General features: G+C 47.4%; 1 protein-coding gene across 1 annotated transcript in view; it reads left to right on the top strand.

The window, feature by feature from the left end:
• MERTK (MER proto-oncogene, tyrosine kinase) overlaps positions 1-23,051 on the top strand; it is a 110,837-nt gene that overhangs the window by 16,268 nt on the left and 71,518 nt on the right. The window contains exons 2-4 of the mRNA XM_032653545.1: positions 6,127-6,547; positions 17,029-17,129; positions 20,239-20,412. Coding sequence (XP_032509436.1) covers positions 6,127-6,547; positions 17,029-17,129; positions 20,239-20,412 — 696 coding nt within the window. The remainder of the gene's footprint in view (positions 1-6,126; positions 6,548-17,028; positions 17,130-20,238; positions 20,413-23,051) is intronic.

Raw genomic sequence — 23,051 nt, 5'->3', positions numbered from 1 at the left:
GAGTCTGTTTCTGATTTGTAGATATGTTCATTTGTGTCCTATTTTAGATTCCACATATAAGTGATATCATATATTTGTCTTTCTCTGACCTACTTCGCTTAGTATGATAGTCTCCAGGTCCATCCATGTTGCTGCAAATAGCATTATTTCATTCTTTTTTATGGCTGAGTAATATTCCATTGTATACATGTACCACATCTTCTTTACCCATTCATCGGTCGATGGACACTTAGGTTGCTTCCATGTCTTGGCTATTGTGAAAAGTGCTGCTGTGAACATAGCGGTGCGTGTATCTTTTTGAATTAGAGTTTTCTCTGGATATATGCCCAGGAGTGGGATCGTATGGCAGCTCTGTTTATAGTTCAGAAAATAGCTCCTTCCCTAGCATCCCCTCATTGACCAGTTTTGAGTCTAGGAGGCTGTGGTCCTCAGTATCTGCCCCACCGCAGCTGCAGGTGGTCTGGGGAGGAGATGCTGCTGCAGAGGCCTGGCTACAGACCCACCACAGTCCCACTCCTAGCCACGGCAGCGTCCCTGCCTGTGTCACACCCGTTTGTCCTGTAGGTGTTCACTGCATATCAGCTCCGTGCCGGGCATCAGGCTGGGTTCAGAGGATACCGCCTCCAGCCCTCAAGGAAGCTGCCGGCAAATTTGTTCAGAAAAACAAGGCAAACCTCAAACAATGGACCATAGGTCTAATCACTTTACTCGTTGGCTGAAGAAACAGTTGCTAATCATATCCCATGGGCCTGTCCCCGTGCTGAGCACTGCAGGAAGATGATGGTACCACAGTCCTTGTCTTTAGGAAGCTGGCCTTGGCATCTGGTCAAGGCCTGGGTGGTCATTGGAAACACAGGGGCACACAGCAGGGGCGCTCCACGACCAACTCCAGGACTGGATGGATGTGGCCCCCTGGGGTGGGTGGATGAACTGCTGGACATGTGGACAAGCTGCTCTTGGGCCTGAGTGGGAGGCCATTTATCCAAGTTGTTTATCTGCATTTGCTTGTGAGGCCAAACTTCCCACTTTAGCCGCTGTCCCGTCCACATGAGAAAATAACCGTGAAAGAAGATGGGAGTGGGGAAGGGAAGGGGGAGATTTCTCGTGAATTCCAGCGGCAGCCTGCTTTTCCACGTGTGCCATGGAGAGAGGACCAAATTCTCATTAAGTCTCTGACTGTGGGCTTTTAATACACCTCTGACTCTGGCTAAAAACATTGTCTCCACAATGGGGATCATCAAACAGGCCCACCACGTTTGCTTTTGTCATCTTGAAAATGAATTAACAAGAACACGTTAATAAAAAGTAAAGGTTTAAAAAATGTTTGGTCTGATCGCATCCTCCTACTGTCACTACCTCGCCCACCAACAAAATAATTTTAAAGTCTTCCACTTCTGTGAGGAAAAACAGGGGGAGGGACATTATACAACTGAAGTAGTCAGAACACTGAAAAATTAGCAGCTTAAAGTGTAATTTCTAATCGATCGTTGCCCTGACTTTGGGGTCCAGAACCTTGGACTCGTTTTCATCTTGCCTTTTCCCACATTATCCGTATTCAGTCAAGGCCCCCATATACAGCTGGCGAGGTTACGCACTGCACAGCACATACTGTAACGCACCGTTTACACTGAAAACTATGCGGGGCAACACCCCATCCCCGCCCCACTCCTTGCCAGAGCTGCGCAGTGAGAACCTCACCAAGCATGCGTGGTTGTTCAGCCCTCAGCGCCAACCCCTGTAGATCAGCAGTTCTCAAGTACTGGGCCGTGGCAGGTTTTACTGATACAAAGAGAAAGTAATAGAAGTAATAATAACTAACGTTTACTGAGCGCTTACTATGAGCCAAACATAGTGATGACTCCTTTATTCCTAACCGCAACCCTGTGGGACACCATTATTATTACATCCCCATTTTCCCTATGGGGGCCACACTATCCAAGCGATGGCCAGGATAAAGCTGCCAGGTGTCCACTCCTGAGAGCTGCCCTGTGTTACGCCCTTCCTAAACATTTGGTGTCAAACTGACGTATCTTTTTTTTTTAATATATATATATTTTAATTATTGAAGTATAGCTGATTTACAATGTTGTGTTAACTGATGCTGTACACCAAAATGATTCAGTTATACCTATATATACATTCCTTTTCAGATTCTTTCATATTCTGAAAGAATATGAAAGATACTGAATATAGTTCCCTGTGCTACACAGTAGGACCTTGTTGGTTATCCATTCTGTATGTAGTGGTTTGCATCTGAAACTGACCTTTCTTTTTGACGTGATGGCAGTACTCGAGGACGCTGTTGGGATCAGCCCCTCTTCTCTTTCCTGCATCCTTCCTGCTACGTCCTGGCCCCTCCCGTAGTTAGGGCTCCGATACCTTCCTGCCGTGTTTCCTACGTCCTGGCCCCCTCCTTCCTCCCTCTCAGGGAGATGTCCACGCCCCGGTCAAGCACGGCTCTGATCTTCTCCCTCCACTGCTCAGAAACCTTCCAGGAATCCCTGTTCCCTCCGCGGCGATTCAGGGCTCTCCACGTTCAGCCTCATTTCACTATATCTCTCATTTTTCTCCTAGCACAGAAGCACCACCCTGCAGCTAAACTGGTGTTCCCAAACTATGAGGGCCTCTTCCTTTCACTCCAGTTTTCCACCACCTCTGCCCCTTGAAGCCCTGTCAACCCTCCCCTACCCCTCCTTTAATTCATGCCCTTACCTATTCATTCAACAAACCTATTTTGAGCACCTCCGAGGAACTGACTACAGTGTGGGGGACTTTCAGTCAACCCGGCAGGGGAGAAATAATTGAATGAGAAATTACAGATGTTACAAAGGGGAGGGTCCCAGCACCTGACCTGGGAGGTTTAACTAGACAGGGTGGTGGTGGGGAGATCAGGGAAAGCCTCCCACGAGCACACAGTTAGCTGTGTCCCCTCCCCCCTTTAACTCCTGGGACCCTCTGCTGCCTATCTTCTGGGGCAAGTGCCTTTCCGTGTCCCATTAGACAGTCACAGCAAATCTTAGACCTGGAGGTGCTGTTATATAAATATCTGTTGGCAATTCAATCATACTACCAGCTTCTGGCAAATGAAATTGTGGAGATCAGTTACCTTTTAAACCATCCATAGTGATTACGGGGTTTGACTGCTCCCCAGTTTCAGTGATGTCATCTGACTGGATGGCTTTGCCATTAGTTCGTTCAGTGAGCAGCTCATAGTAAACTAACGCTTATACCCCAAACTATAACCAGAGGTTATCTTGCACGGTTGGGATTACAAAACAGGTTTCCATTTTATACTTTCTGTGCTCCCATAAATATTTGAACTTTTTACAACAGACTTGTGTTACCTTTATAATTAGAAATGCTCAATTTTTAAAAAATACTTATTTATTTGGCTGCGTCAGGTCTCAGTTGTGGCGTGCGGGAACTTTCATTGTGGTGCGCGGGCTCTTCCCTGCAGCGTGCGGGGCTTCTCTCTAGTTGTGGCAGGTGGGCTCCAGAGTGTGCGGGCTCAGTAGTTGCAGCACGTGGGCTCCCTAGTTGTGGCTCACGGGCTCCAGAACGCACAGGCTTAGTGGCCCCACCGCATGTGGGATCTTAGTTCCCCAACCGGGGGTTGAACCTGTGTCCCCTGCATTGGAAGGCAGAGGCTTAACCCCTGGAGCACCAGGGAAGTCCCAGGAATGTTCAGTGTTTTTAAGGAAATTAAACAAACCAAAGGAAGCATCATTTGTTTCTCCCACTCTACTTTTTTGCCTTATATTTAACACACAAGAAAAAAAAAGTCATTTGGACAAAACCCCTGACTCCCCACCTCAAGAAATAGGAAAGACTGCAGGTAAGTTTGCCTCCAAGAGGCAGAGGTGAACTGTAAGTGCTTTGAAGCCTGTAGAAAAAGAGTGTTCTGAGGAGGGTCTACAGGCATAAGATAAATAGCTAGAGCAGCCATTACTGCAGAGGGATCCCCAAATCAGACAAGATGGGGAGCATCCATTACTGCAGAAGGGACCCCCCAAATCAGAGAAGATGGGCTTCACCTCTTCCTACCATCCCTGTACATAAAGTTTGCCTGGCGTGGGGACGACAGGAGAGGCAGGGGCCCCTCTCTGCAGAATCACCCTGACCTCCACTCCTTGGAATAAATCACCACTCCCATCACCGCACACCAATCTGTCTGGACGACTGAGCTCAAGGCCAGCCAGCAGCCGGCCCACAAAGCCCTCCCCCAGAGCCTGCAGAGAACCCCTGCACTCCCAGAGCCCCCGAGACCTCAGCCTCAAGGACAAGCAATGAGCTCTCGCTGGTTTCTTATAGTGAAACCTCTTGTCCTCCAACCTGGCGTTCACCCCCGGATGCAGTTCCCAAATGCAGCAACTGTGAGAGTTGACCTGGTCGGGGAGAGAGAGCTGGATGGAGAGGACTCCCTGGCAGGAGCCCCGGCACTCCATTCAGGGATAAGTGTGGTCCAGAGTGACCTGCAGGGAGGAAGCCAGAGGTATAAATTCTCAGATCCCCGCTTTTGCTCCCAAATCTGCTTGTACCTCCATTCACCCAATGAGTCCTTAACTGAATCCTTATACTCAAAAAAATTTTTTAAGATTTTTTTTTTTTGATGTGGACCATTTCTCAAGTCTTTATTGAATTTGTTACACTATTGCTTCTGTTTTATGTTTTGGTTTTTTGGCCGCGAGGCATGTGGGATCTTAGTTTCCCGACCGGGAATCGAACCTGCAGCCCCTGGAAGGCGAAGTCTTAACCACTGGACCTCCAGGGAAGTCCCTATACTAAAAATTACTTCTTGTTTATCTAAAATTCAAGTTTAACTGGGTGTCTTTTGTTCTTGTTTGCTAAGTCTGCACCCCCTGCACACACGCACTCAGGAGTGCAGGAGGGTATGACGTCCTGAGCATGGCAGGAGGCAGGAGGCGCCTCTGTGTACCCCCCGTCACTCACCCACAAGGTGCCAGCCTGTGTCTCTCCTCCCTGCCTGTCTCACCACCCGTGGTCAATGTATTTGAATAAATTACAACTAGTATAGAATGTACGTTCCAAAAATGCCATTAAAACTAAAAGTACAACTGATGTGAGCCTATATTTTTAGAAATTCCTGTGGGTCAGATGAAATCAAAATATTTCCAGGTCTCTTCCTGCAGGAAAGCATTTTGCTGGAAGCTCCAAGTCATTCTATAGCTGGTGACATAAGCACATGTTGATTTTTTTTCCCCCATGCTTAGGGTGGGTCATGCTGAGGCACAAGAATTGTCAACTCGCCCCTTTGTGACCAGTAGCAGCCTTTGCAAGACTGTTGGCCAAGCATAGTCTTGTGACTGAGCAGACAGTAGGAAGGTGATCTCAGGCGGCATCACCTGCCTGCCATGCTGGTGAGATGGGTATGAGGGATTTGGAATGAGTCACGAATTTCAAAAACTGGGTGAGGGTCTTCCCTGGCGGTCCAGTGGTTAAGACTCTGTGCTTCCGATGCAAGGGGCACGGGCTCGATCCCTGGTTGGGGAGCTAAGATCCCACATGCCACGCAGTGCGGTGGCCAAAAAAAAAAAATGGGTGAAGTGGTCAAAAGATACAAACTTCCAGTTATAAAATAGGTAAGTCCTGGCGATGTAATGGAGTTAATGCTGACTGTAGTTAATAGTACGGTATCATATATTTGAAAGTTGCTAAGAGGGTAGATCTTAAAAGTTCTCATCACAAGAAAAAGAAGTGTCTCACTAGGTGTGGTGATGGATATTAAGTAGACTTATTGCAGCGATCATTTGGCAAAATATACAAGTATGGAATCACTGCATTGTAACCTGAAACAAATATGTTATATATATATATATATATATATATATATATATATATCAATTATGTCTCAATTTAAAAAAAGAAAAAATTTTGACGGGGGCATTATATTTCTTACGTATTCTTTAGAAAGAAGGAAGTAAGCAAATGAATGAACTTGTGAAAGAGAGTATTCACACTATTCGTGTGTGTTAAATAAATTCCGCTCATGCTTTCTGAGGACATTTAGGATGCCCGTCACTCTCTCATCATGGCCTGTTAAGTTGGGGACCTACTTGGAAAACTCCATTATTTAAAAGGCTAAAAATCCAATCTTCTGTTTTGCAGCTGTCACTGAGGTGAGCGAAGAAACCAAGCCCAACCCGCTGTTCCCCGGATCTTTCCCGGGAAGCCTGCAGACTGACCACACACCATTTTCCTTTCCTCACACCAGTGGGTTCCAGCCCACCTCCACGTTTCCACCCATCCAGCCTGGAAGACCGCACACCAGAAATGCAGCCCTTCCCGGAGTGACCTCCGCCAGGTCCACGTCCCTACTGCCTCTTGCGTTTAATCACACAGTCGGCCACATAATACTTTCTGAACACAAAGATGTCAAGTTTAACTGCTCGATCAACATACCTAATATATACCAGGACAGTGCAACTATTTCTTGGTGGAAAGATGGGAAGGAATTGCTGGGGGCCCATCATGCAATTACTCAATTTTATCCAGATGATGAAGTTACAGCAATCATCGCTTCCTTCAGGTAAGTGTTCTTTCTTCCTTTCTTTTAAAATGTTGTTGTGGGGCTTCCCTGGTGGCGCAGTGGTTGGGAGTCTGCCTGCCGATGCAGGGGACGCGGGTTCGTGCCCTGGTCCGGGAGGATCCCACGTGCCGCAGAGCAGCTGGGCCCGTGGGCCCGTGGGCCGTGGTCGCTGGGCCTGCGCGTCCGGGGCCTGTGCTCCGCAGCGGGAGAGGCCACAGTGGTGAGAGGCCTGTGTACAGGAAAAAAAAAAAAAAAAAGAGTTGTTGTGCTTTTGCTGATTCAAAAGCAAAAGGCTTGTAAAGAAATAACAGCCTTCTGTTTTCTGTGTTAGGAATCCCACTGGTCCATTTAGAGTGTAGATTAATAGCTGATCGTATTGCTGATTTCTTTTCTATTGGCTTTTGGCCCTACTGGAACTCTTGGTGATCAAATGCTCTTCCCAGCTGGCCTGTAAGTCCTGTCAAGGCCTGCTGGACTCAAGAGCTCTCCCAGCGAGTGAGAACAGTGTTCCTACCTGGCAGGAGGAGACATCTGACTCACCAGGTGGGCGTGGAACTTGTGAAACAAGGCAGCCCTCCACCCCTTTCGTTTGCCCTATCTCCTCTCCCTTCTCCCTCTCCCAGCACCCCCTGCGGCTGCAGATGTTGCCCTCCTGTTGGGGTAGGAAGGAGGCGGAAAGTGTGAAGTCCGGGGAATTGAGACAGATCTTCGGCCACGTGGCTCACCATCTCAGCATTCCACTTTGTGTTGGCAGGGGCAGGCCCGATGAGTTGGAAGGGGTGACAAGGATAAGCCAGGCCAGGACATAAATGTGGAATAATCCATCGTCCCAAGGATTGAGTCCTCATACCGCAGATACTGGAGACAGAGAGCTGCTTCTCTTCTCACAGTCCCTTTTCATTCTCTACTCTTTCCTCTTAGTCAGGAGGGGTTTTGTTTGTTTGTGTTTACACCAGGACTTCCTGGCATGTACAGTTTTAGAATTAGGTGGACTGTGGTCACTAAAGTTTCAAAATGAATTCGGAGCCCGGCAGTGTTGACTCAGGAGGCTTTCTCTGGGATTCCTCCACTCCGAGCGGAGCCCTCTTTGATCTGCTGTGTTTTCACTTTCTCCAACCTGATGTTTGGGCCTCTTCCAGACTGTGTCATGTCTTCTGGTGAATCATTGTGTGTTTCCTTTTCAGAAAACCACCTCGGAGTTACCATAGACCTGATGACTCCAGTTAGAGTTTAGCGTGTCAACACATCCATAAGATGACCCCCTTTTTAGCATTTTCCAAGTTATCTTGGTCATCATCAAGGAAAGAAAACAATTTCCGCATTTCCCGTTGGTCGATTTAACCTCTGGCTGGGTCTCTCGGGCTGCCATTCTCCGCCAGTGTCAAGACTCGGGTGTCTTGCCCATGACTATATTTTTTTCTCCATCAACTACAAAACACAGATGTTTTTCCATTATATAGACACAGCTTCTGATGGGAGAACTAAAATCACCATTTCATAATGAATGAGGTTTAAAGGCTCATAGAAACAAAAAGCTGGCCCGTTCGTCTCACCCGGGGTCATTTAGGAGGAAAGCACAGCCTTGCTCTCTGGGCTGCGAGTCCCCAGTGGGGGTCCTGCCACCGGCCCCCACGAGACCGTGGGTGAGCCGCTGCATCTTCCCTGGTCTTCTTGCCGAGGAGATGGGTTTGGACCGCCTGACTGGCAGCTCTAGGCGTGCTCTAAGGGGCCATTAGATATTCAAAAGACTTGGAGAGTTTTTAAACTTAGACAGTGTCATATTCTGAACTGATGTTTTTAGAGTTCAGAAGGTGACTGGGTGATATTTTGAGAACTTTAGAGAAAAATGTATTCGGCTGAACTCTCATAAACTCATTTGGAAGAGAAAAAAATCTTATGTGACCTCCCAACTAAGCAAATTTCGTGATCAGAATTCTTGCAAAGGATGGACACTCAGCTGAACTGAGTAATATCTGGAACAGCAGTAAGTCCACCATTAGAATATTCTTCAACTTGATTAAAGTAATGTACAGGCAGCGCTGTAGCTGTGGGTGATTCAGTGAAGTAAATTATAGTGACTTGATCAAGATTATCAATATTTGTGTAATTCCTTCCCAAGAGAGGAGGATGTTGGAGACCCTAATTTGATGTCTTTTATATGAGGACCCTGAGGTCCTTAAGAGTAGGGTGTCTTACCCAGGATCACTAGGTAGTAAGCTGGTCATCCTTAACCAGGGAGCCTGATATGCACACCTGCAGTATCCTCTCTTCTCAAATCTTCACGGGCCCTAAGGAAAGCCACTCTGGGTCCCAGAAACAGTGAAGAGTTAAACACTAGTTCTAGGTTTTCAATAGATGCCATTTTATCAGGAATTCGTTAGCCTGCAACTTTGCTGGAGTTGCCACTAACAGGACCGGCATGGACCACGTTTATTTAAGGGAATGTGCAAAAGATAGATGTCCGTATATAGGCAGGGGTCAGAGGAACTATAAAGAAAAACAAAGTATTTTAAGTTAGATCACGGAACCATTTTTCTGTAAGGTGTTAGTATAATAAAAAAGGACAGAATGGACATGAATTTTGAAATGATTAGGTCTCCGGATCGGGGAGTCCACAGTTTGCACCTGCACTTGTGCTTTAAATACGAAGCAGCTGTGAGTCGCTGAAGCCTGGCAGGATTGTGGATGCTGCATTTAACTCTCTTAGCCTGATATTGGTTCATGTTTTCTCTTTCATGTCATGCAGACCCTTGGCTTTTGCCCACCCCACACTTAAACTCCCAAACACCTCACTCTAAAAATTAGGATTAGTCATGCTTCTGGTCTTTGATCCTAAAACAAAACCTGTCCTGGTCGAAGGTGTAGCTTAAGAGGCGTGCAGATTTAAAGCAGTGGAACGTTCATCTGTTATTCCTTCCACTCTCTCTCACAGTGGCCATCATAGTGCTTTCCTTTCCAAAGGAAGGAAAGAATGGGATAAGTAATTTACACTAAGGAAAGCTTGAACATTCACTGGTGACATCATTTTGGACACAAGGAATAGAGATTTTGTTTTCAAATCACAACACAGGCAACTGCCCACTAGTTATAAAATCAGCCAGCCTTGCCCTGAACGTCTGGGCATTGAGACACGAAGGACAGACCTGGTCCCTGTCCTCCTGCTTGTGAACAGAATGGAGGGGAAGGGAGACTCAAATGTCAAGTGCAGAAGCGCTAAGGTGGTGTTGAGGTGTTTAAGGTAGTGTTGCCGTCAGATTTTAGATTTGGCCTTTAGGGGAGGAGGGCCCTGCATCAGGACCAAGGGAAGGACACTTCTGCTGCTCAGGGGGGACCACATCTTGTAGTCAACCCTCAGTTTATTGAAACTAGGTGTGGGAGGGTGGGAACGATAGGAGGAGCTCACAGGCATTTCAGCATGAGTCCCATGTACCCTGGAAAGCTTAAAGGAGATTTGTTTTGGCATCATGCGTGAGGGTATCCCCAGAAGATTTCTGAAACTACTTGGTCTTAGCTCCTATATATGTGCATTTTTAAGTTATTTTAGTAGTTACATATGTATTTTGTTTTCATAGTTATATGTATTTTGTTAAATACTTGGAAGATACCAAAAAAGTACAGAGAAGGAAACTATGGCCCACAACCCCAAGAAAACTTTTCCAAGCATATAGAACTCTAAGATGCTTGAAATCAAATTCGTATTTTATTACATAGATGTATGTCTTATTTCATGCACTTATCATTGTATGATGAACATTTACCTATATTGCCAAAAATCTTCAAAATATTTTAATATTATTTAATATTTATATTTATCATTTAATATTTAATATTTTAATGCCACTGTAACTTGCTATTGTAAAACACATTCATTTATAGAGAGTGCAAATGAAATTATAAAGGGAAAACCTTAAAAATTATTTTCAAAATGCCAAGGTTGGTGGCATACACAAGGGAAGAAGTAACTGATGTGGGACTTCAAATCCAGATGCCCTCTTGAGCTGGGTCTATCTGTGCTAATAGTTCACGTTTCACTTAGATGTGTATTATTATTGATAGAGTCGAGTCATCTTTCATTAATGGTTGTAGGAAGCATTCAGTGTCTGCTAGTAGATTGGAGTATTCTTAACTGATAGCTTGGTGATGAATACTGAAAATCCACACCACCCTCCCTACTTACCCCCCACCACCCCTTGCATGGTACATCACCTGAAAGCAGTTGCTAGACTGTGGGACTTAGGTCACCAGGCTGAGCATCCCCCTTGACACTCCAACCAGTATCCCGCCCCATCTACACCTGTTATCAGCTCGTCCAGCCCCAGGACCCTCCTTAGCCAAGAGCTTCCCCTGAAGTCTCTAGAGGAGGGTGTAATTTGTGGGACATAGCTCTAAAGTCTGGTATGGGGTGTAGAAAGCTCTCTCACTTAGGTGGAAACACTCCCTCATCAGGAAGGCACCAGCCTTGAGATCAGAAGACTTGGGGGAGACTCACCCTCAAGCAAAAATAAAAGCTGATGTTCCTGTAAACTGACAGGCCCTGCACATTTAGTTATTGGGTGATTTATGGAGAAGGGAAAGTATTTGATGTTTGTTTTCTTTGTAGTCTAGGTATTCCCAGTACTCTTTAAATTCTGGCATCCTTCCCAGTAGCTAAAGCTAGAAGGATTTTACTTTCTTCCTACATTTTCTTGGTAAACATGTTAAGTAGGTAGTTTGGGTCCCTGCGGGCTCCTGGCGCCTGAGACGCTTGTGTTGGCGGCGCCCCCGCAGGCGCTGCGTGCCGAGACCCTTGCCACAGGCGGGGCAGGGTGCGGGTGTGCATCTGCCTGGTGCCATTGCTGGCTGTTCTTTACCCCAAAATGGAATCGTGCATGAGAAATCAGCCAAACATCTAGAAAGTAAGAACCTCATTTGTTGAGCCAAACAACATCAGCTGGAAAAGTTATTTTTAGCCATTGATCCCGGAGACTTTGGGACTTGCTTTATATTCAGACTTCCTTTCAGCTCAGGTTTTGTCCGAGATCCCTGAACTCGGGTGATCCGTGGAATCCTGTCAGCGCCGTCTGAACGATGGCAGAGGGTGAAACACGATGCTTATTAGTGGGTCGTCCATGTATTTCTTTAAAAAGTTTTTTTTCCATTTTTCATGGATTTTTTTTTTATTGTGGTAACATACACATAACATAAAACTTACCATTTTAGGGCTTCCCTGGTGGCGCAGTGGTTGAGAGTCCGCCTGCCGGGGCGGGGGACACAGGTTCGTGCCCTGTACCAGGAAGATCCCCCATGCCGCGGAGCGGCTGGGCCCGTGAGCCATGGCCGCTGAGCCTGCGCGTCCGGAGCCTGTGCCCCACAACGGGAGAGGCCACAACAGTGAGAGGCCCGCGTACCACAAAAAAAAAAAAAAAAAAAAAAAAAAAAAACTTACCATTTTAACCCTTTTTGAATATCCAAGTTAGTGGCCTTGAGTACACTCACGCCTTTATGCCACTGTCACCACCATCCATCTCCAGAGCTCTTTCATCATCTCAAACTGAAACTCCATACCCGTGAAACACTAACTCCCCGTTCCCCTTCCCCTCCAGCCCTCGGTAACCTCTATTCCACATTCTTTACCTGTGAATTTGACTACTCCAGACATTCATTCAATATTGGTCCTTTTTTATATGTCTTCTAAGAAGGCTTGAGAGCTTAGGTACTCCTTGCGAGCCATTTCTGAGCAGGCCAGCCTAGTTGTAATAGGTCTGAGGGCCAGAGAGATGCTGTGTGTCCTTGTAGGATGCCCTGGGGCTACGTCAGCTGAGGGGATGCTGGTGTGATGGGCTTTTGCAGCTGCTGTCCCACCGCCATGGCTCTCTCCAGGTGGTTCCTGTCTAGACACTGTGGCAGAATCTGTGGTTTCTTTGGTCTTCCCCTGTTCAGATGTTTGACCAAAAGCTGATGGAATTCTTATACTTTTTTTTTTTAAGTGCCTGCACACGGTAAAGTAGTCTAACTGTCCAAAAGTTATCTCTTGCATTCCAGCCCCCTTGCTCTTTCCCAGTGGGGAGCTGAGGTGACCCATTTATTGGGTAGCTTTCCAGAGATATTCAGTCCATGAGTCGTGTGTGTGTGTGTGTGTGTATGTGTACGTGTGGTGTGTGTGCATGCCTGTGCCAGGCCCCAGCATGGTGTGTTAATCTAATAGGGTATTACTCATAGCTGTGGTTAAATCAGTACCCAGAGTTCACAGTTTTTGTGGCTATGGAAATGCTATTTTCAGCCAAATCATGTAGTCAACTGTAATTACATCGTACTTGTTAGAGAGCTTTTTGATTTTCCTGAACTTAATAGTTTCCTTGCCTGTTGGTTCACTGAATTGTCTAAGTTTCAATCGCTCATTCTCCCCCCACGTTTTAAAGGAAAATAATGCATCTCCTCTCAAAATGACCAGATTCTCAGGACTGGTGTTTTTCCTTGGAGGTGCCAGTCCTGGAGCTGTCCCTTTTCCTCCGGCCCAGACACGTTGCCCTCCGGGTCTGGGGTCTGTGGCTGAGTCAACTTTCCTTTCATTTTTGGGAGCCTCGTTCCTGCTGACTTCCAGCGTCTGTTCCCTGGAGCCCAGCTCCCCCTCTTCCTGGCTTTACCCCGTCACCTTGGCATGGAGCCCAGCCTCTGCTCACTTGCTGGGCCCTCACGTGTCTGAAAATGCCATGTTTTTCCTACCTCCACCTTGAGGTAGTTTGGCCAGATACAGAATTTTAAAGGAAAATAATTTCCTGTTGTCATCTTGAAATCATTGCTCCGTTTCCTTTTCGCTCTCAGAGTTGTTCTTGAGAAGCATGACACGTTTCTGATTCACTCGTCAATTACCTGCTTTTCTTTTCTCTGGAAGCTTCTGGGGGGTCTCCACTTTGTCTTAGAGGTGTGACATTGCCTGGTGAAGCCCCTTGGTGGGTCTTGTCTCTCTTGCTGTGCTGCCCACCTAGGTGTCAGGTTAGGAAAGACCCGTATCGCCAGTTCTGGACATTTTCCTGAATGATGCCTCCCTCCTCCCCTTTCTGTGTTCTTTCTGGAACTCCTTACTCAGTCATCGTCTGAATGCCTGGGTTGCTGTTCTGAGCTCAGAGCCTTTCCCACTGTTTCTGCGGGGGGAGAGGGAAGAGATTGGGGACCAGTCACCCATCTCCAGTCCCACCCCCCCACACTGCCATCATCCTGGGAGCCTTTACGTGATGTCTAGAAAGCAACAAGAGAATTATTTGTGAAAAACGTTTCCTGTGCTATAGGTAAGATGGATCTGGACCTGCTAATTAATGCAGACACATTGTCCTTGTCACGCAGTGACGCTAGATCCTGCCTGACGCGAATGAGTAACGACCAAGTTTTGATCACGTTCCCTTTGCATTCTCGTGCTTTACTCCTAGTCTGAATTTTCCTTGCTGGTTAGTTGAAGGTACTCCTGGACTTTTTTGTGTGGCCTGATTTCTGCTGCCGGAAGTTATTTGTGCCTGCTGGTTTCTTGGGTTCCTGGAGTGCTGAGCATCCCGGGGCTGGGTGTGGTCCCCCTGGGGATGTGCCCTGCCTCCCTCTCTGGCCTTCACTTCCTCTCCGGTCCCTGGCTCACTGAGTCACACAGCAAGCCTGCTACGGCACCGGGGTCCCAGGCCGTGAGCCAGAGCCCGGTCTTCCGAGGGCGTAGGTGTCCTCAGCCTGTCAGATCTCATCGTCTGCTGCAGCCAGCCCCTCCCTGAGTCTTGCCTCAAGAAAATGTTGCTTCTTGTAAAGTGATGAGTAGAAAGGATCCTCTCTTCAGTAGCCGTAACCTTGGTTTCCCTTGGAACTGCTAAGACTAGACAGGTCAGCCGTGGAGAATCTGCAGGAGCTGCTGAAAGCCACGTCGTACCATCCAGCCTCTAGGTGTTACCCATGATGGGCAGCACATCGTCCTAGACGCCTGCTCCCCTCCCGCTTTCTTCAGCCCCTTCCTGTCACCTTGATATCCTGGCAGATTCTAGGGGAAGCGTCAGCTAGCCCGTTATTTGGAGATATTTGTCCTGTGAGGTCTCTTTCCGTCTTCTCCTGGTGACCTCTAAGCATTGTGACATTCAGCTCCTGCCCTAAAGCATGGAGAGACCGGCCTTTCCTTGACCCCTGCATCCTCCCCAAGTCCAACAGTCATTCATCAGGTGCATTCCAGAATTATATCACTCCTACATAGGAATGAGGGGAGAGGGGAAGACAGAGTATTCCCAGTCAATGGGGGCACTGCTTAGATTGGCACATCAGGAAATGCAGGGGACAGGGGACAGTCACACCACCGGATCCTGAGACTGTTAAGGAGGTGATGCTAACCCAAGCAGCTCTGGCCCTCGTAGTTCTGACTCATGCCGTTCTTTTTTTTTTTTTTTGCGGTACGCGGGCCTCTCACTGTTGTGGCCTCTCCCGTTGCGGAGCACAGGCTCTGGACACGCAGGCTCAGCGGCCGTGGCTCACGGGCCCAGCTGCTCTGTGGCATGTGGGATCTTCCCGGACCGGAGCACGAACCTGTGTCCCCTGCATCGGCAGGCGGACTCTCAACCACTGCGCCACCAGGGAAGCCCCCTGATGTCGTTCTTGATGTGTACCTTCGTTACTCTGCTTATCATAGGCTAGTAGGGGTCTGCAGAATGGTGGCGTTGGGAGAAGCGGTATTTATAGTGTCCAGTGTTCGTTCTGAAAACCGTGGCTTCTAGCGGCCGGGGACCCTTCACTGCCGCCTGTCAGCTCCTGGTGGTGACTGTGCTGTGTTAATAACCCTGGCAGCTGCCCCTTCTGACCTTGCCAGCTTCCTGGTCTCTTTTAAGCCTTAAGCCGTAGCCCTTGACAGGTTGAGGACAGATTTTATTTTGCTTTGGGATAAACTAGTTATATCGGGGAACAAGCTGCTAGGAAGGCAGGTGGACCCCTCCACGTTTTTCTTCTTTTTTCTTTTTCCTTCATTCACAGTCTTCTTGGTTGTGTGTGATGGGCAGAGAAGAAATCAGTGCTTGGGGCTAATAAAGGCATCCTCTGTAGGAGAGCATCTGAGAGCATTTCAAAGTGTGCCTCATTGTCTCACCCCTTCCCACCCCAGCTAAGAGCGGGTTTCACGTCTGTGGTGTAACTCCCTGTTTGTAAGCACATTGGGCAATTAGCAAGCAGGACTCTGAACCTCTTAGAGCCAAGGCTGCCTGTTTATATAAGATATCTTATGTTCATCCTGTAATAAGAGGGAAACGAAAGGAAGGCAATTGATAATTAAATAATATGAATGTGAATATGTAAACGCTGGGTGTGACCACACCAGGAGAGATTATAATAAAGTCCACAGTGACTTGTACCCAGGCACATGGCAGCTGCAAACGGAGCAGTGCTGTCGGTGATCCATCTTCCAGACGATGACCGAGTCACAGCCAAGTTCCAAACAGGACAAAGGGATACTGGCCCTCCATTTTCATGGTCCTGGGAAATGACATGGATATTAACACCAGGCAAAATACTTTGTGTGTGTGTACAGTGAGATTAGCTTCTAGTCTCAGAAGGTCATTTGGGGGCTTCCCTGGTGGCGCTGTGGTTGAGAGTCCGCCTGCTGATGCAGGGGACACGGATTCGTGCCCCGGTCTGGGAAGATCCCACATGCCGCGGAGCGGCTGGGCCCGTGAGCCATGGCCGCTGAGCCTGCGCGTCTGGAGCCTGTGCTCCGCGGCGGGAGAGGCCACAACAGTGAGAGGCCCACGTACCGAAAAAAAAAAAAAAAAAAGGTCATTTGGGATGTGGAAAAGTCGCCCCTGGCCCCTGAAAACAATGTCGCCCCTAGTTATTTGTGACCATCCAAAACAACTCCACAAATTTGCAAAATGTCTGGAGGGGTGGTACTCTGATATAGAGAACCCTGGTACAGAGCCTACCATGGAAATCCAGACAAGTGACAATATATGTGTTAGACCGGGTTCTTCAGAGAAACAGAACCGGTAGAGGACACACACACACACACACACAAAGAGAGCGAGAGAAATTTATTTTAAGGATTGGCTAATGTAATTGTGGGTGCTGCCAGCTCTGAAATCTGTGGGGTGTCAGTGGGAGGCCCAGGGAAGAGTTAATGTTCCAGCCTTGAGGCCCAAAGGCAGTTTGGAGGCAGGATTTCCTGTTCTTCGGAAGACCTCAGTCTATGCTCATAAGGCATTTAACTGCCTACACGAGGCCCACCCAAGCAATGGAGGGTCATCTGCTTTACTTTGAGTCGACTGGTTGGAATATTCATCACACCTGAAAAACACCTTCACAGAAAAATATCTTTACATCTAGAGTAACATTTGACCAAGGATCTGGGAACTGTGACCTAGCCATGTTGAGACACACGTGACACACATTAGCCATGTTAATCATCACCGCGAAGGACAAAGAAGTTGAAGAATGTTCCATTCCTGTAGTAGGAACTCTAAAGGTCGTCACGATAAATATCTTTGTGTTTCTCCCGGAAGCATAAGCAGTGTGCAGCGTTCAGACAATGGGTCGTATATCTGTAAGATGAAAATAAACAACGACGAGATCGTGTCTGACCCCATCTACGTCGAGGTGCAAGGTGAGTCCAGAGGCCACAGGGTGTCCAGTTGCCACAGGGCGGTTTGTTGTAGAGCCTGCATTAATCGCTTCGTGTATAATGCTCCAGAGTTTGGCATGCCCATTTGTTTGTTTGTTTTTTAATTGTTTTTATTGAGGTATAGTTGATTTACAACGTTGTGTTAGTTTCAGGTATACGGCAAAGTGATTCAGTTTATTATATGTGTGTGTACATATATATATGTGTATATATATATATATATATATATATATATATATTCTTTTTCAGATTCTTTTCCCGTATAGGCTATTACAAAATATCGAGGATAGTTCCCCAAGCTATACAGTATGACCCTGTTGTTTATCTATTTTATATATAGTAGCATATATATGTTACTCTCAGATTCCTAATTTATTCCATTTGTAGCTCTGTACGCAAACCTTGCAAATCCAGAAGCACTGAAATTTTACAAGGCCATCTTCTTTGTAGACTTCAGGTACTTATGAAATTCACTTAATTCTTAGAGATTTAGCTCTATCCTACGCACTATGGCTGAGATAAAAAGAGATTGTGGCCCTCCTTGTCCTAAGGTTATTTACAACTTAAAACAACGGAAGTCTTTTTATGTTAAGATACAAAATGCAATCTATTATCCAGTTCTCAGTGCTGGCGCCAGGTGCCACTCACCTGGTCAAGTGCCAATATGTTTATTATTCAGTACCTTTTACTGTCTCGCTTATGCAGACGGTGAAATCAGGGAGAGTGAGCCGTTTTCTTGATTGGGCCTGGAGCTCGGCCTGGGCTTCCTTTTTAGGCCCTAGGATTTGTCAGGCGCGTGATTCAGTGCAGTTCGACGCCGTGACATGAGATGGGCTTGGTGGGGGAGCTGGAGCAACAGGCAAGGAGAAGGCAGCCTCTGCCCTCAAGGAAGTTGGAGTCTCGTGGGGAACGTGAGCTGATGCACAGGTGAGTCAGGCCAGGTGGGCCCGAGTCCTGCATATCTCGGGGTTTGCACGCCCGGTTCGGCAATGGCAGGGCCTGTCAAGAGAGGCTTTGAGCCGGAAGCATCTTCATTATCACCCCAAGTGGCCACTCCCCACTGTCCTAGGGGCTGCCCTCCAGGGTCTCTGCATCCCTGCTCGCTGAGGTGCAGAGCCTTCAGAGCAACTTTTCTGCTTTCTCCCGACCCTCCTCATCAAAGGCTTTAGAGCAGGCGATTAGCTTGTCAAGGAACTTCAACTGAGAAGCATCTCCCACAAAAAGGCTGCTGTGCTACCCTTTCTTTTGCAGACCTGAACTTGATACCCTCTAATGCTGCAGGAGGCCTGGGGGAGGGGCCCCTCAGAGGAGTCTCTTTTGGAGCTTTGCTCTGAACCCATCCCAGGCTGCACAGCCAGTGCCACAGGGATCTGTCCGCATCAGCCAGAGGGGAGGGTTGCTACATTTGCTGCTAATCTGGGAAGACTATTCAGAGGACGTTTCACTTGTAAAATCCCAGAAAAAAAATGCCCAGGGCAGGAATGAGTTAGGTGCAAATGGAGTTTTGCAAAACTTTGAAACATGAAAAAAGAATCCCATTTTACCACTCCCACATCAGTCCTGCTGGGACCAGATCTGTGAGCTCCCAGTCCCAAAAGAACACAGCTTAAACATCTGAGGCCAGTTAGCTTGATCTGTTAAATTTTTGTCACATGCCCCAAATAAGTACCAACTGGTTTTCTCTGAGCTATTCTTAACGTCCCTTCCCTATGACCCCGGTTCTGGAATCATAGTGGGAGATCTTGGGGTTGTAACTGTGTAACTCTGTCTATACTCTTTTCATGAGAATGTGCTTGGAGAAGTGTTCAGCCCTGTACGAGTGTACAGATTTTCAAATTTATTATCCCTCACCTGAAAGTCTCACACAAAATAGGTTGTCCTCAAAAACAGGCAGACCACACCGTTCAGAATGGCCATCATCCAAAAAAGTCTACAAATAATAAACACTGGAGAGGGTGTGGAGAAAAGGGAACCCTCGTATACTGTTGGTGGGAATGTAAATTGATGCAGCCAGCATGGAGGTTCCTTAAAAACTAAAAATAGAGTTACCATATGATCCAGCAATCTCACTCCTGGGCATATATCTGGAAAAGACAAACACTTTAATTTGAAAAGATACATGCACCCCAATGTTCACAGCAGTACTATTTACAGTTGCCAAGACATGGAAGGAACCTGAGTGTCCATCAACAGATGAATGGATAAAGAAGATGTGGTGTATATACTGGAATATTACTCAGCCATAAAAAGAATGATATATTGCCATTTGTAGCCACATGGATGGACCTAGAGATTATCATACAAGTAAAGTAAGTCAGACCGAGAAGGACAAATATCATATGATACCACTTATATGTGGAATCTAAAAAAATGATACAAAGGAGCTTATTTACAAAACAGAACCAGACTCACAGACATAGAAAACAAACTTGTGGTTACCGAAGGGGAAAGAAGGGAAGGGATAAACTAGGAGTTAGGGATTAGCATAAACACACTACTATATATAAAATAGATAAACAACAAGGACCTCCTGTATAGCACAATATAGTTGATATTGAACTATATTCAGTATGTTGTAATAGCCTATAATGGAAAAGAATCTGAAAAAGAATATATTTTTACATATGTATAACTGAATTACCCTGCCGTACACCTGAAACTAATACAACGTTGTAAATCAAGTATGCTTAAATTTAAAAAAGAAAAAAAATGGGTAGACTCTTACGTGGCTTCATTTTCACTTTGTGTTTATTGGTAAGGAATCCTGAAAACCTGCCAGCCTTTCCCAGGAGTTTGAGCAACACCTAATTTCAGAACTGCCAGGCCTCCCTTCTGAAAAAAAACAGTTCTGAATCACCATTACTCCTTTGGGAAAGTGTCCTAGAAGACCGGCTAGAGCTAGGCTGGCAGGAATTAGCCTCTTTGTTCTTTCGTACCCAACTTCAGGGAGGTAAAAACTGGCCGTTTCAGACCTGGGTGGTGGACAGAGAAAGCTCCTTCTGCCAAGCTCCCGTGTGGTTTCCATTCCCCTGGGGGCTGTGCCTCGGCCTGTGGATCTAATACCTTCTTTCACTCACCTCTTCCTCTGCAGGACTTCCTCACTTTACGAGGCAGCCTGAGAGCATGAATGTCACCAGAAACACAGCCTTCAACCTCACCTGTCAGGCCGTGGGCCCACCTGAGCCCGTCAACATTTTCTGGGTTCAGAACAGCAGCCGTGTCAATGAACTTCCAGAAAAATCCCCCTCCGTTCTGACTGTCCCTGGTGAGTCTGAGTTGTGGGATTTCCGTACTGTTTGCCCTGGAATGGTGGAAGGGGAGCAGAAGTTTGATGAGCGCCGTGTGCTCAGCAGCAGGGAGTCGAGGCGGATAAAACCGCAGGTGAGGCAGCTGAGGGTAGGGGCCAGGTGGAGGGGGAGGCGGGTGGGAATCTCGGGGGTCAGAGGTCACAGGGCAGCACTGGGGCGTGGGGATACGGCCACCGCGGGTGTCTGTGGTTAAGTTGGCGAAGTGGCCAGAGTCCTTGAGCCTGGGCAGCAGGAGCCCTGCTCACGTCTTCCGTGGCAGCTGTGGCCCTGCTGGCTGGCAGGGCTTGCATTTCAGGAACCATTGATGGGACGACCTCAGCGAGGTTTGGCGGCAAGGAAGGTGCGTTGGCCACGGGGTTGGCTGCGGGAGGACTGAGTCACTGTGAGGCCCTGGCCGCCCTGATGGTCAGCGGTCGTCTGATTTCCTTCTGAATGGGCGTGCCCTGGCTTCCTTGCTGTGCTCCTCCGACAGTGCTCTCGGGGTCCGCACCACTGATGTTTCTGTGCCACTGAATCCAGTGGGCTCCTCTTTGGCTCCTGTCACTGCATCTTCCAGCAACATCTGGCAAGGTTACCACCCCTGATCCTTCCTTTTTTTCACACACTCAGCAAACGTTCTGAGGGATGCTGCACGCCAGAAGTGACCTTCAGGAAGCCCTGTCTTCCTGGCTTCCTTCCTGCCTCCCGACTCATCCTCTTCCCTTGACAGGAGTTCTGAATGTGGGAGGGTGCCCTAGGGCTCAGTCCTGGACCCACCTCTGAGAGTTCCTTTGGGCCCCTGGCTTCGCGACCGTCTGTGTGATAACAACCTTGAACTTCGTATCTCCAGCTCAGACCTCCCTCCTGAGCTTCAAGCTCCTTGCTTGGCACTTCCACTTACTGGATATGGAAGCGTCTTAAAATGAAACTCTTGATTTCCCCCCAAGACTTGCTCTGCCCCAGAGTTCCCCATCTTAGTAAATGATACCACCATTCTCCCATCCTTCCTTCCTTCTCCTTTTCCACACTGAATGCATCAGCAGGTTGTCAGTTCTGCTCCAACAGTACATCTCAAATCTGTTTTTTCTCTGTCACTGCTGCAGTGCCCTGGTCCACATCACTGCCAGCTCTTGCCAACAGCACTGCAGTAACTTCCTAACTGGTCTCTTAGCTTCTAGCCTTGTCCCTACTCTCGTCCTCCATGGCAGTTCGTGTCCCCTGCCTGCTGGAACCCTTCAGGGGCTTCCCATTATCTTTGACTGGCACTCAGAGTCCGTCCTGCCCCCGCTCATAGGACCTGCGTGCTCTGGTTCCCGCTCAACTCTCCAGCCCAAACCCATCCCACTCTCTCCCTGCTTATTATGCACCAGTCACACTGATTGTCTTTCATTTTCTCAGAAACGTCACCTTTCTCCCTGCCTCAGGACCTTTGCACTTTCTTTCTGTCTGCTTGCCGTGTCGTTCCATCTGCCCTTCATCCCATGACACATCTCAGACATCACTTTTGCACAGAAGTCTTTCCTGGTCATTCTTTTAGTTCCTCCCCACTCCTTTATTGACTCCCAGGCATGTATTCTTGTGGACTTCCTTCACTGCGCTGGTCACAGTCTGTAATTTCCCTGTTTATTTGTTTAGTTGCTTGTCTGTCTTCTTAGAGAATGTATACTCAGTAAGAACAGGGACTTTGTCTCTCCCAAGGTGGTGCCTGACTCATGGTAATACTCACTGAATATTTATGCTGAGTGGACCAGCAAGTGCATGCCAACCTGAGGTATCATTTCTGAATCACTTTTCTTACTCCTGAGTCCACAAGCAATGTTATGTCTCTGCCTTCATCTGAGTTTTCTTTGAGTTTCTCCAAGGAATTGATCGTCAAGTAACTTATTTGTTCAAAATTAATTTTAAAAAAATACATTCCTCCCTCTCTAGGATGATTGCTTAAGTCCCATAAAGGAGGATTTATGGGGCATACAATGAAATATGTAGGTTAAATTGACATACAGTTAAATGCATAGCAATTAAGTGCACCACTCAGTGAGTCGTGGTAAATGTAGACACTCACGTAACCACCACTTCAATCAAGATATAGAACAGGGCTTCCCTGGTGGCGCAGTGGTTGAGAGTCCGCCTGCTGATGTAGGGGAGGTGGGTTCGTGCCCCGGTCCGGGAGGATCCCACATGCCGTGGAGCGGCTGGTCCCGTGAGCCATGGCCGCTGAGCCTGCGCGTCCGGAGCCTGTGCTCCGCAATGGGAGAGGCCACAACAGTGAGAGGCCCGCGTACCGCAAAAAAAATAAAATAAAATCTGAATGTTTGCAGGTAGGCACCCTGCTATCTTGGAATTAACCCTGAAGTAAACTTTTCCCATCCCTTCTACCAAGAGGATGCTGAGTAGGGAAGTGGTTTAAAGAGCCCTGATTGTTGAGACATGTTTGAACAGGAAGGTCATACGCTTTCCCCTCTTGATATCGGTTTTGTTTGTTTTTTTTTTCCTCTGTGATGTAAGCGCTGTCTTCAAGAACCATGAGCAAAGAAGTACTTTGTCTAAAGGGCCTTATTCTGAGTCAACAAAGCCAAGCTCAAAGGTTACGTGTAAAATATACTTGGCGGCTGTCCTT

The sequence above is a fragment of the Phocoena sinus genome, chromosome 13 (genome assembly GCF_008692025.1).
Source record: "Phocoena sinus isolate mPhoSin1 chromosome 13, mPhoSin1.pri, whole genome shotgun sequence".
In the NCBI taxonomy this organism is placed as follows: domain Eukaryota; kingdom Metazoa; phylum Chordata; class Mammalia; order Artiodactyla; family Phocoenidae; genus Phocoena; species Phocoena sinus.
The sequence above is the reverse complement of the archived record's forward strand: the minus strand, read 5'-3'. Positions and strand labels throughout refer to the sequence as shown.